Source organism: Pteropus vampyrus, unplaced genomic scaffold (assembly GCF_000151845.1).
Source record: "Pteropus vampyrus isolate Shadow unplaced genomic scaffold, Pvam_2.0 Scaffold58, whole genome shotgun sequence".
Taxonomy (NCBI): domain Eukaryota; kingdom Metazoa; phylum Chordata; class Mammalia; order Chiroptera; family Pteropodidae; genus Pteropus; species Pteropus vampyrus.
The window spans coordinates 6,024,085-6,035,878 of record NW_011888839.1 but is presented as its reverse complement, the minus strand read 5'-3'; the positions used below and the strand labels follow the sequence as shown (position 1 = coordinate 6,035,878).

The window sequence follows — 11,794 nt, the reverse complement described above, 5'->3', positions numbered from 1 at the left end:
GAGAAAAAAGTAAAAATTTGGAGCAATACGATATGTCATAAAATCTCTAAAGAAGGAGACCTGGCCATAAACCAACCAAGGGGATATGAAAGAGTGGTAGAATTCTTTAGTCATCTTATTTCCTTTTTAGGACATTAAATGGAGCAATGGCAGTGTCCATAGAAGAAAAATTAATTTCAAGAATAAAACATTCTATACATTAAAGATATCTTCTACATACATTAATTTTATGCAGGAAAAAACATCAGGGTCAATTACATAGCAGATGTAGGTATTTAAACAAGGTACACAGGTGATTTCAAGGTGTATTTAAGTAGTGCAAAAATCTGCAAGCCTTCCCACTCCTTCTTCTTCCTACACTGAAAAAATTTTTCTTAGCTATCGATAACCTTTAATTATGTAACAGAATTGCAAATGTTTATTAGAAATGTGTCTCAGAACTTTTAAATTAAAAGTATAGATCAAGCATGGCACCAAAGACAAACCCCATCTAGCCTAATAGGGCATTTGACTAACACAAGGGCTGAAATTAGAAATTAGAAATGTAGAAATGCACTAAATAATGAACCTCGATTATTGTCTGAATGATTCTTCTCACATTAGATCCCAATTACCCATTCCCAAGTGAACTCTGGAGACCTTAACCATAAGAAGACTCTTCAGGTTCAATTTTTATATGTATACCAAACGAAGCTATCAGGAAATCCTCCCCAGAAACTGAGAATGATTTCCTTATGGCTTGGTAGATACTGCCAAGATTCCCTTTAAGGTTTACTTAGATAGCACCCGAGTAAGATTCCCATATGGAATTACTCCTCACACAGGAGCCTGACCTGGGGGGAAGCTGAACAAAGCAGAGATTATTTACAAACTCCCAAAGCAGGGGCTGTTTTATATTTCTCCCACCCTGGATCTAATTCCATAGGTAAATACAGCACATATTAAGTTATAAAGCATAATTATGAAAAGGCCAAGAAGTGCTACAGAGGATCAACCCTCCTGACACTGTGAGGCAGAGGCCAGGGGCCGGGCATGTCTGGACGGGCTGCCTGTGTTGCTGGCATCTGGGATTTACCACCACCACCACCAAGGCAGCCAGAGACAGCCTGATCTCAACAGGCTCATGTCGTCACTTAAATACATCTTATAGGAATCATCTGTGTTCTTCTGAGGGGCAGCTTTCCTGTCCGATAACTTTGGGGAAGTGTTCCTTTAATGACAATGTGGTATTTACAACAGCCCCATAAGCTCTACCCACAGGGTACCCACAAAACCAGGCCCTTAAATAATATAGGCAATACTGGCACGTATCTGTTCTTAGTAAAGGAGGCTTTGGTTGGTTTTGTTCCAAAGAGGAGGAAAAGAATTCCATGCAACAAAATAGAATATTCAAAGACTATCATGAAAAAGTAATACTTTTGGCTATCTTGAAAATGTTGGTTGAAAAAAATTGTATAGTTTTTAATTACCAATGAAGCCACTTGTATTTTGTTAATTGAGAAAGCCTCAACATTTTTTCAAATATCACGGGGATCCTGTTAGAATAATTTGCCTATAGTTTATTGTGTCCTAGACTTCCCTTGGTATCATGGTCATATGAAAGAAATATCAGAACACTCTTTCAGCAAGAAGGCAGATTACTGTATAAGAGAGCTGCAAGATTGGCCTCTCTCTCCCTCAGGCTGGTCATCATGTGTCAGTGTAATAATGGAGAAATAGCAACCTAGCCCTGAGGCCATACATGGGGCTACTGAAGCTACCATTGACTGGATTGAGCAATCTGTTTTATTCAACCACCGTTTAGACAATATTTTCTTTCACTTAATTTTTTTATTACAGAAGGAAAGCAGCATGAAGTAAGGTAAAGTTTTGGAGCAAACCTGCCTGGGTTCATTTTTCATCTTTTCCACTTATTAGCTGTATCACTAAGTTACTTAATCACTCCGAGTCTCACTTTCCTCATTAATTAAATGGAGCATGTTGGTATGCTCCATTTAATGTGATGGTCTCTACCCAGTCTTCAGTGATAATCAGTTTGGTTCAGTGCACGGCACATGAGGATTCAATAAATGCTTGTCATTTTTATGATTATCTAAAGACTTTACACTTTCAAAGCACATAAGGAAAATCAAAGACCCTCTGTATGAGCTTTCCTGTAAGGTCTTATAATGAGAAAGATGCTTGGTGTCTATCCCTTTTGGAGCACGTAACAAGTATTCCATAAATGTGGATTAAATTGCAAGTGTAGTTATTTTGGAGTATAAAGTAGGTGAGAACAATTTTATTTGCAGAAATGAAAGCACTAATACAAATATTTAAATAATTGTTGTAAAATATCTGATAAATGTTATAATATTAATGGCACTGATATTTTATGCAGCTTTGTCAAAAAAAAAAACTATGAAATACAAACAACATCTCCCTTGCATTAAAAATACATTGTGTAGGTTTTCTGAATTGGCTAATGATTGACAATTTCTGAAATACATCAAGGTAAATCAGAAATCCCTGGAGAAAAAAAAAAATGTTAGGTGCTATGAAAATATGTAAGAGAGAACTACCTGGCAATATATTTTTGTTTCACCTTAATCCCTAATTCTGAATTTAAGAACTACTTTAGATTCCAAAATAACAATTATTCAACATGTGTTTTTTAATGTGTTTTTGAATGACAGCAAATGAAATAATCTCAATATTATATGTTTTCTTTTCCCTTGGGCATTAAAAATGTAATCTATACTTTCAAATTTCCTGTTTTATTTTAGCAAAGTGGAGACCAAAGAAGTCCTGCTTAAGATGTCCTAATAAAGAATTGAAAAAAACATTCTCTAGTGTGTAATGAAAATCAGATCCATAACTTAATAATTACTGTGAATATGTGTAAGCTTGTATGGCTAGGTCTCTTAAAGAGTGTGTGTGTGTGTGTGTGTGCGCGTGTGTGTGTGTGTGTGTGTGTGTGTGTGTGTTACTCATTCCAACAGAATCTAGAGCTAAAATGTTCCTTATTTCTTTACAGTTCTAATCTTCTGGTTGACAGTCTATTTTTTCTTATAGAGATTTCTACTTCAATGAATAATTCAGACTCAAACTGCATATTGGTAACTATATTTTAAACCAAAAAATTCCTCACATAATAAATACATTTTATGCACATTAACTTCGAATTTACTTCAGAAAGCTATTTACAATATAAATAATTATAAATGGGAACACTTTGCAAGATATCATTAACATAGCTAATATTTTCTACTTTACATTCCAAAGTAAAAGTTCAAATTACAGATTTATACTACGATATCACTAAAAACTATACATTGCAAGATGGTACTTGAAATATTGGCAATCAGTATCTTCTTTCACAAATATAATCCTTTTTATAGCATGTCAGTCAAAAAGCAAACAAAATATTTTATCTTTTTTGAAGTGCCTACTCATATGTTTCATTTTTTGAAATATGTCCCTTTGTAAAAAAAAAGAAAAAAGAAAAAGAAAAGAAAAAGAAAAAAGTTACAGTACTTCTAAAAACTTTTTCACACCAATTTCATTTCTTTTGAAATGTAAACACGCCAGGGTTGTTGGGTGTAAATTCAACTGGGATTAAATGTGTTCCAGATCAGCAAATTAGGACAAACGTTCCAATATATAGGTTTATAAAAGCAAAGCCCCATGCAGCAAAATTACAATAAATAAAACTGTAAATTATTGATTTAAAATTATTAATTAGGATTTCTTGTGTAGACCATCAGTTTTTAAGGAGCACAGCAGAATAGAATCTTGTTACTTGCTTTACGATTACGAATGTGTGTTTCTGCATATAGACTGAAGGAACTTTGAACAAATCTATATTCAGATATGAGCACAATCCCATTTTTTGAGTTAAGCATGACCCATACAATTCTTGTGCACAAGAAATGAGCACCACACATAAATTTCCCCCAAGGACATTTTCTATGTAAGATATCCTCTTCAGATGTTCATAGCTGTTCTGCCATTCATTTAAAGTTTAGAATGATAATGAACGTTTTATCCACAATACATTTCCAAGTTAGAACTAACCAATAGATTTTGCTGTTTTAGTGTTAAATTCCTATTTGCAAAAACTGACATTTACATGAAAGTTGAATCACTTGTTTGGAGAACCATAGGATTTATATTCTTTATTAAGTCATTTAAAAATAGGATGTATGTCTATGTCCTGTGATTTGAGTGAACTGGGGAACCAGATCTGGTCTTTTAAACTCTTTAAATTAAGGAAAGTATATTAAAGTGTAAGCAATTCCATTGGGCAAGGTAAGTGACTCCAAAATGGCCAAATCCTCAGTTTTCCAAATATGAGCATTCACTGTCACTTCCAAATACTACTAGTACCAATACAATTGCACTGAACATCTTACTAACATCCTGCTTTTGGGAGAGAGGGAGGGAAGGAGAGAGAGGAAAAAAAATTATAAATATCATACCTGTACTAAGAATGTCTGTTTAGCTATATCAAACTTAATTGGTCTAGGTCTTAGGGGAAAAAAACCTTTTTTTTTTTTAATTTAAAATATCTATCTATATTTTCTAAATGATCTTTTATGGAATCAATCCTCATCCTCCATTAAAAAAAAGAAAAGGAAACAAGTATATTATTCTTTTCTAGATCCCATTAAAACTTAAGTTGGATTCTCTGCCCTGTGGCATCATATGGCAGCAAAGTGTAGAGAAAATTAAGAATAGTACCCAACGGAAATATTCTAATCCCATAAAATAAAATCAAGAAAGAATAAGTGGGTTTTTTATACACACTGAGGACAAATCTTTTATTACATCCTGTCTCATTTTGAATGGCACATCAGCAACGTGTCATATTACCCTATACCTGGCAATTATAGGTTAGGAAACACAGCTCATTATATTGAACATAGTATGTTAAAATACAGAGCTGAAGCACATCTACATCTGACCTGTAGTGACTGTGACATTAATATCATGCATCTAAAAATATGCCGAATCTGTATAATTCTCAATAACAGTTTTAAAAATTTTTTCCCAAGAAAGGTAGGGGAAATACTCATTTATTTCTTTGGTCATCTAAATTTTTAAATTAGTTAGGGCAGGCAGGTAAAATGGGTAATAAAGATATTCTTACTATTACTAGAAAGCATGAGCTTTGTACCATCCAATAAATTGCTATATGTGAGAGTAATTGAAAAAAGCACTTTTCAATGAATTCCCAAGGTGATGTGAAAAGCATACTCTCTCTCTATTTTAATCAAGTAACATGATTCTCAGCATTTAATAAAGTTACAGAAGTCAAGGATCAAAACTAAAGTCAACTGATTAAGTTATTGGGAACACACTCCTTTTACAACCCATATTTTAAAATGACACAGATAGACATCTTCATTATGAGGCAATATGTTCCTGCACGCAACAAAATAATGTAGATTATAAATATATTTTAACACATCTATGTGTACAGCATATTAAAAAGGTACCTTGCCATAAACTGTCTCAACTTATCTTAGGTCATTTTGTAATAATCATGCCACATTGCAAAAAAATGTAAGCTATATAATACTGTGGGCCTATAAGGCATTATATGTAATGTAACAAATATGTTGCTATAAAATGATTGACATATAAAGTAAATAAGTGGTTTCTATTTAACACTGGGTCAATCTATCAACATTTTAATTAACATGTAATTTAGTTAATTCTGTCCTCACTTAAAATATTGGTAATATTATTTTAAAGAGCATTATTCCTTTTGATTACCCCCTTATTTGTAGAGCTTATAATTTATTTCTTTCCTCAATTAACTTTCATACAAAAAATTCCACTAAAATTTCTTTAGTGACAGTCTTTTCTTTCATATCAGTTCATTTCTCTTGATTCTTAAGATTCTATTTCTTTTATAGGATCTGTCTCTGACCTTTTTAATAGAATGTATATCCATCAGTAAAACCCATCTGTATAGATTTCCTTTCCAAAACACATATTCATCAGATATTTATGTCTTTGAACCATTTGTCCATCTACAGAATTCTACAAAATCTTTAGCATTCCTAAAACCTTACTTCATGTTGCAAAATGATCAAAAATCCATTTTAAGTATTCCAGGGGTTTCTCATAAATATTTTTCTCAAAATTACTGAATACTTTTGCTTTTATAGTTCAAAATTTAGTTTTTATTATTTGAACTTTTTTGAAAGTATAAATAATCACTAACTTTCTCACTTACTTGCACTTTTTCCATTTATAGCACAAATGTTGCTCTGTCATACCCAAGAAATATTTAATTTTACGTTGCCTCTTTTCTCACATACAAACAATCCCAAATTTATCTCTCAGATTATCATCATTCAGATTGTCACCTACCTACCTATGGATTGCCAAATAACTGTTACATGATGAAAATAGAGTACTAATCCCTGAGTGTTCAATGTCATGGTCTGTCTTCAAAATTATAAGTCAATTTCTTCCAATACATTCCCTCTTTGAATATGGCAAGAATTTCAGGCATGGGATTCCTAGGAAATATTATCTATGAAACTTCTTTATTCACTTATGCCACTTTGCTTTGATTACTAGAGAATAGTGCATTAAATAAATATTACTTATTTTTCTTCTCCTTTATCGGTTTTTACCACCAACATGTTGGCTGAACTAGAAAGTTGTCTGTAACTATACGTGCCTAAAAGAGCCCATGCACCTGCTTATGTTAAAAAAAAAAAAAGCATCTAGATCTCTAAATGAGTACAGAAAAGCCAGGATGATAAGTCTGGATCATTCACAACAGTTAACTAGTTACCAAGTTCAGTTCTGCTGCACCAATGAACCACAGAACCATGGAACATTAGAATTGCCACACAGATGAAGAAACTGGGGCCCAGTTGTGGTGAGTTGTACATCTATGTTCCCAAAATAAGTTACAGGCAGGGCCAGAATCAGATCCAGAGATCCTGGCATCTAGTCGGCTGGTATTTCTACTGTTTTACGTGTTGTTTTTGTTGTTTACAAACAATAAGAAAAATGAACACTTCATCTGTTCCTTAATGAGTCAAAGTACTACTCTTGCCCTTTTAATCACTTGTCTATCAGCCTAAGCTTTTATCTTAGACCCTCTCCTGAGGCATTTCATATGTTGTCACACTTGCACATCTGTGCTTTGAAAAGTTTTCAAATATATGACACCGCTGTCATATAGCAAGCACTTTACTGGTTTTCCTTAATTGTTTTTGCACTTACTAGCCTTTTTCCTTGGTGAATTGGTTTGAATTTTTTATTTGGCTGGTTTTATGAGTCCCAAATATGTTGGTTACATATTCTGAGCCTTAAATTGTTTTTTTTCTGAGATACTATTTAATTTCTCTCTGCCTCTGGCCTTTCCATCTTCACTGAACTATTTCAAATTGGGCATACCAGGTTTTTGTTGTGTGTCTCAACATCTCAGTACTTTCACTTAGAAAAACCCTTACTGATGTCAATGTGATCCTATTCCTTGTCTAACTCAAAAGAAGGTAAAAAATCACCACTTCCTGATTGCTTATAATGGATATCAGCTGAAAACTCTCATTTTTATACCATATCCAGAACCGTTTCCTTAATTTATACCTGAATCCAAATGAGCTAGCTGCTTAAAACCACAAAAAAGAAAGTTTACAAAATGTCTCTCTTTCTTAGTTATTTTGGGAGTAGAAATTTCTTTAAGAATCTTAATATGCTACTATTAAAAAAAGTTACCCATTTAGGGTGTATTTATGGTACACAGTATATATTTCTGCATGTAAAGTGTACAGTGCAGTTTGTAGATAGCAAGATGTGTGTATGAGGGTCACCGGATCATCAAACGCAATGTTGTTGTCCGTCTTTCACATGGCATATATGCTCACTTAAGCTACATGAGTATTTTTCTATTCAAAATTTTATCTATTCTGGTTAGAGGGGCAATTTGTATATTCACTTTAGCTCCATTATCTGTATATAACCTTGAATGCTAGTGATGTTTTCTTTGACTTCAAAGGAACACATTTCAAATACCCAGGAACTGAAATTATCCTAACAATCTGTAGCATAGTAAATGCTTGTCATGGGGCATTAAACTATAAATATGCTTCAGAGATCCTTAAAGAATAAAATATTTTAGAAAAACATCAGCTTCCATTGGTTATTATAACAGATGTTCCCTTGTGTCCTTGTGCTGGGTCTGGCTGCATCCTTAGATGGGAAGTTACATCAAAGTGTGAGCCATTACAGCCCAAGGAATAGTTTCTAATGGTTTCACTGTCATACAAGTGCTCCAGGGCATATCCAGTTAATGTGTAAGCATGCTTATCAAAATACTGCCGGTGAGAGCCAAAGCAGTTTGGAGAGACAGCAGGATGGTCTCCTGCTGTCTGATGAGGAGACATATCCGAATGGAGATAGTCTTTAGCTAGGATCAAACTGGATTTTGAAATGCGATCTGAATTGGGACTACTTATTCGAGACAGTGCAGTAGGACTGTTGTCATAGTCATTTTCATGGGGGCTCAGCATCTTTCCCTCTCTCTGCTGGATGTGGTCACACGGTGAAGTGTTGGCAAGAGTGGAGCCGTGGCAGACTTCGCCTGTCGGTGGGGGCTGTTGGTAGTTTGCAAAACAGAGGGAGTGTTTTTTCCCAGCTCCATTAATGGAGGCCAGTTGGTCTGGGGGCGCTTTCCTTAGCTGCAATCTGTTCTCTTCTTCTTTAATCATTTGCTGGGTGGCTCTTATCAGAGTTTCAATTTTGCTAGGTTCATGTGGGCTACTTTGATACTGATCGGTGCGATATCGGTCACCTGATTCGCTGGCAGACCCAGGGTCTGGAGAACTGACCACACTATCTTCATCCCAATGACCTCGTCCTAGAAATTAGAAAAGGTAAAAAGTAAATGGTCTCAAAATTTATCCCCCAAAATGTAAGTGTATTTCTTTCTAAAAGAAACCTTATATCTTTCATTTTTAATATATGCACCAGTATTTGAAACAGACACAGGTTCACATGACAGACAGAATGTCAAAGTATTGTACTGGAATTCATAGTTCTGTGGCTTTTAAGTGCAGATAAGTTTATAACAAGTTTTTTAAGTTTATAACAAGTTTTTTAGAAGGTAAACCTTGTTTGTGGATTGTGAATGCCAATTAGCGAAACAGCATAGTGTGTTTATACTTCATGTACGCATATCATTGGACCTGCCCAGCTGTAAATAATTAAAGAAAAATACTTAGCATTTGGTTTATGATATTTTCTAGGAAAGTGTCATGTTAAATTGATGCTTAGAAAATACTTTCAATTGGATTTGAGGAAGACAATGATAAAGGCTGTACTATTTTCTCAATTTCAAATAAGTCACCTAAAATGTTAATATTGCTAAATGTATCTTAAGCAGAGTTACAATAAAACTCTAATGTTAGTTTTTAAACTGAGGGTTAAGAATATATTTATATATAAAATATATATTTATATATATATTTATATGTGTGCATGGATATATATGTATTTTGTCCTAATCAAAAATATAAATATTGTCTTTTCAAATCTAGTGGTGAAAATCTCATTTTTACATGTAATCATACAATAACTCTGGTATCTTAGATGTCTCTGAAATAAGGTGAAGAAGAAATACTTAAAATGTTAATAACAACCCATTTTCAACCAAGGAGAGAGATCTAATATGGAGGAATAGTGCCTCCAAAATACATTCCATAAATTAAATTATTCTCAGAGTAGAGTGAAGTCAATATAAAAAGGAGGAAGAAACACAGGAAGGGACACATAAAAGCTGTAAACTGCTTAATGCAGCAAAGAGGCCCTGGATTACACTATTCACAACTTTTCTTTTCTCTTGTCTTATTTTATTTCTAAAATAAGGTGAAGCCAGTGTTTTCATTTGACTCCATTTTTTGGCAAGCAATTGGCCTTTGCCTTGAGTTTCCATTACCAGTGTACCAAATTAGAGAAACTCAAAGTAAAAAGAGAAAAATAAAAGCGCAAAAACAGAAACAAATTAAAGACATAAAAGTCAGTCAGCACTGGGTGGTATCTGACAGAAGATTTTACGGGTGAGTACAACATTGTCTAGCATACTTCTCACCCTAAAGACACAGCAAGAAGAGTAATATTGGGGCCATCGAATCAATCTTAATGTCACCGACTTTTAATGAAATAGGTAAAGTTTTGAGGACCCGCCTGGACCCAAGCTTGAAATGGGCAGAATGGGCTTCGCTTGACGAGTTTACTTTCGTATGACCAAAGAAGAGCATTACTACACTAAAGACTTTCACTGTAGTGCCCATTTCTGTGTGTTCATGAAGCCATGTAATAATCTCAAGGTGCAAATCTTTGTAGATTCTACATATCACTCCACCCTTTACTCACAGGAGACATTGTGGGTTGTCATAATGATGAGGGAAGGCAGCAGCCGCTGGCATTTAATGCCCAAAAGGCCAGAGAGGTTAAATTTCCTGTGATGTGAGTGATAGGCCACGAAAGACTGGGACATCCAACATGCCAATAGTGCCCTCATAAAGAAACACGGCTGGAAGAGCCCCCAAACTACTTAAGTCCACATGCAAAGCATGAGAATATAAAAGAAAATGATACACAAGAAATTGAAATGCATACATACTACAAGTTCAATAGACTTAACAATTAACTTTAACTTAATTACTATACTTATTTTTTTATGTCTAAAATGGGAATCATTTTTACTCACCTGTCCAAAATGAATATATTTGGCAAATATCAGCAAAGCGAATGTACTTAAAGTACCTGGAATTGGTTTTTAAAATCTCACTGGTGTGAGTGTCTAATTTGTAAATTCAAAGGAGAAAACCATTAGGTCAGTCACTCTGGTGTCCAACCTAAAATATTATAGACCCGCCCAGGGGCCCAATGCTGCGAACTCAAAAATCATTTCGGCTACCCTTACCGTGGATCCTATGGACTGAAGCGATGTGAGGCATACTGTTTTCATAGGCTTCTCTGCTTTCTGGGGAGGCCTTGGTCAGGGGCAAGGCGGCACGAGAGCCCCACCAGGGCTCTCTCCCGGCCGGCGGCGCTCCCAGGAAGTACCTGCCCGCCTCGCATCGGCCTCCCTCGCAGGCCTGGGTGTGGAAATGCCTCTCCTCCACCAGCCTGGAGTGGTCGAGCGCAAAGCCATAGCAGAGAGAGCTGCGGTCTGAGAACTGTCTGTAGGCGCAAGACGCGTCGTGCTGAGACCCTGGCCTGTCCGTGGGGTCCAGGAGCTGCGGCGAGGCTGTGTCGGTCAGGGGACTTCCTCCCCACTGGCTGTCGTGATCAGATTCCGATCTTTCCGTGTGAAATCCGGAATACTGAAACCAAGAGGGTGAGAAATGTACATTTTTAAAAAATATCCTTTGTACTCTTCAAGCACCTCTAAGGTCATATTGGGCTTACAGGTTCCAAAACAAGACTTATTTTAGGACCAGGCTGGGCACCCACGACTTGATTTTGTCTGCTGAAAGGAGGAGATAAAAATAATAACAACGACATGGGCGGAACTAAATGCCAGGCGGTGAAAAGTACTTCATGTGAATTATCCCCTGCATAGTTCTTACGTTAACCCTTTAATGAAGATATTAGTAACCCATTGTACGGATGGGGCAGGTAAGGTCCAAAGAAGGAAAATGATTTGCCCAAGGCCACAGGGTTAGCGAGTGGCAGAGCCAAGATTCAAAACCAAATTCTCTATCACTACCCAAATGGTATTGCCAAAGGGAGAGTCCGAGAAAGCTACATATTTTATTTCTATTTGTTTTTCATATCT

At 35.5% G+C, this 11,794-nt stretch overlaps 1 protein-coding gene across 6 annotated transcripts in view; it reads right to left on the bottom strand.

The window, feature by feature from the left end:
- Positions 1-3,083: 3,083 nt before the first annotated feature.
- Positions 3,084-11,794, bottom strand: part of SIM1 (single-minded family bHLH transcription factor 1) — a 70,272-nt gene continuing 61,561 nt past the window's right edge. For all 6 annotated transcript variants that reach the window (XM_023530940.1, XM_011360729.2, XM_011360728.2 and 3 more), the window contains 2 exons: positions 10,937-11,339; positions 3,084-8,869 (listed from right to left, as the gene is read on the bottom strand). In XM_023530940.1, the coding sequence (XP_023386708.1) occupies positions 8,139-8,869; positions 10,937-11,339 (1,134 nt within the window). In that variant the 3' untranslated portion in view covers positions 3,084-8,138. The remainder of the gene's footprint in view (positions 8,870-10,936; positions 11,340-11,794) is intronic.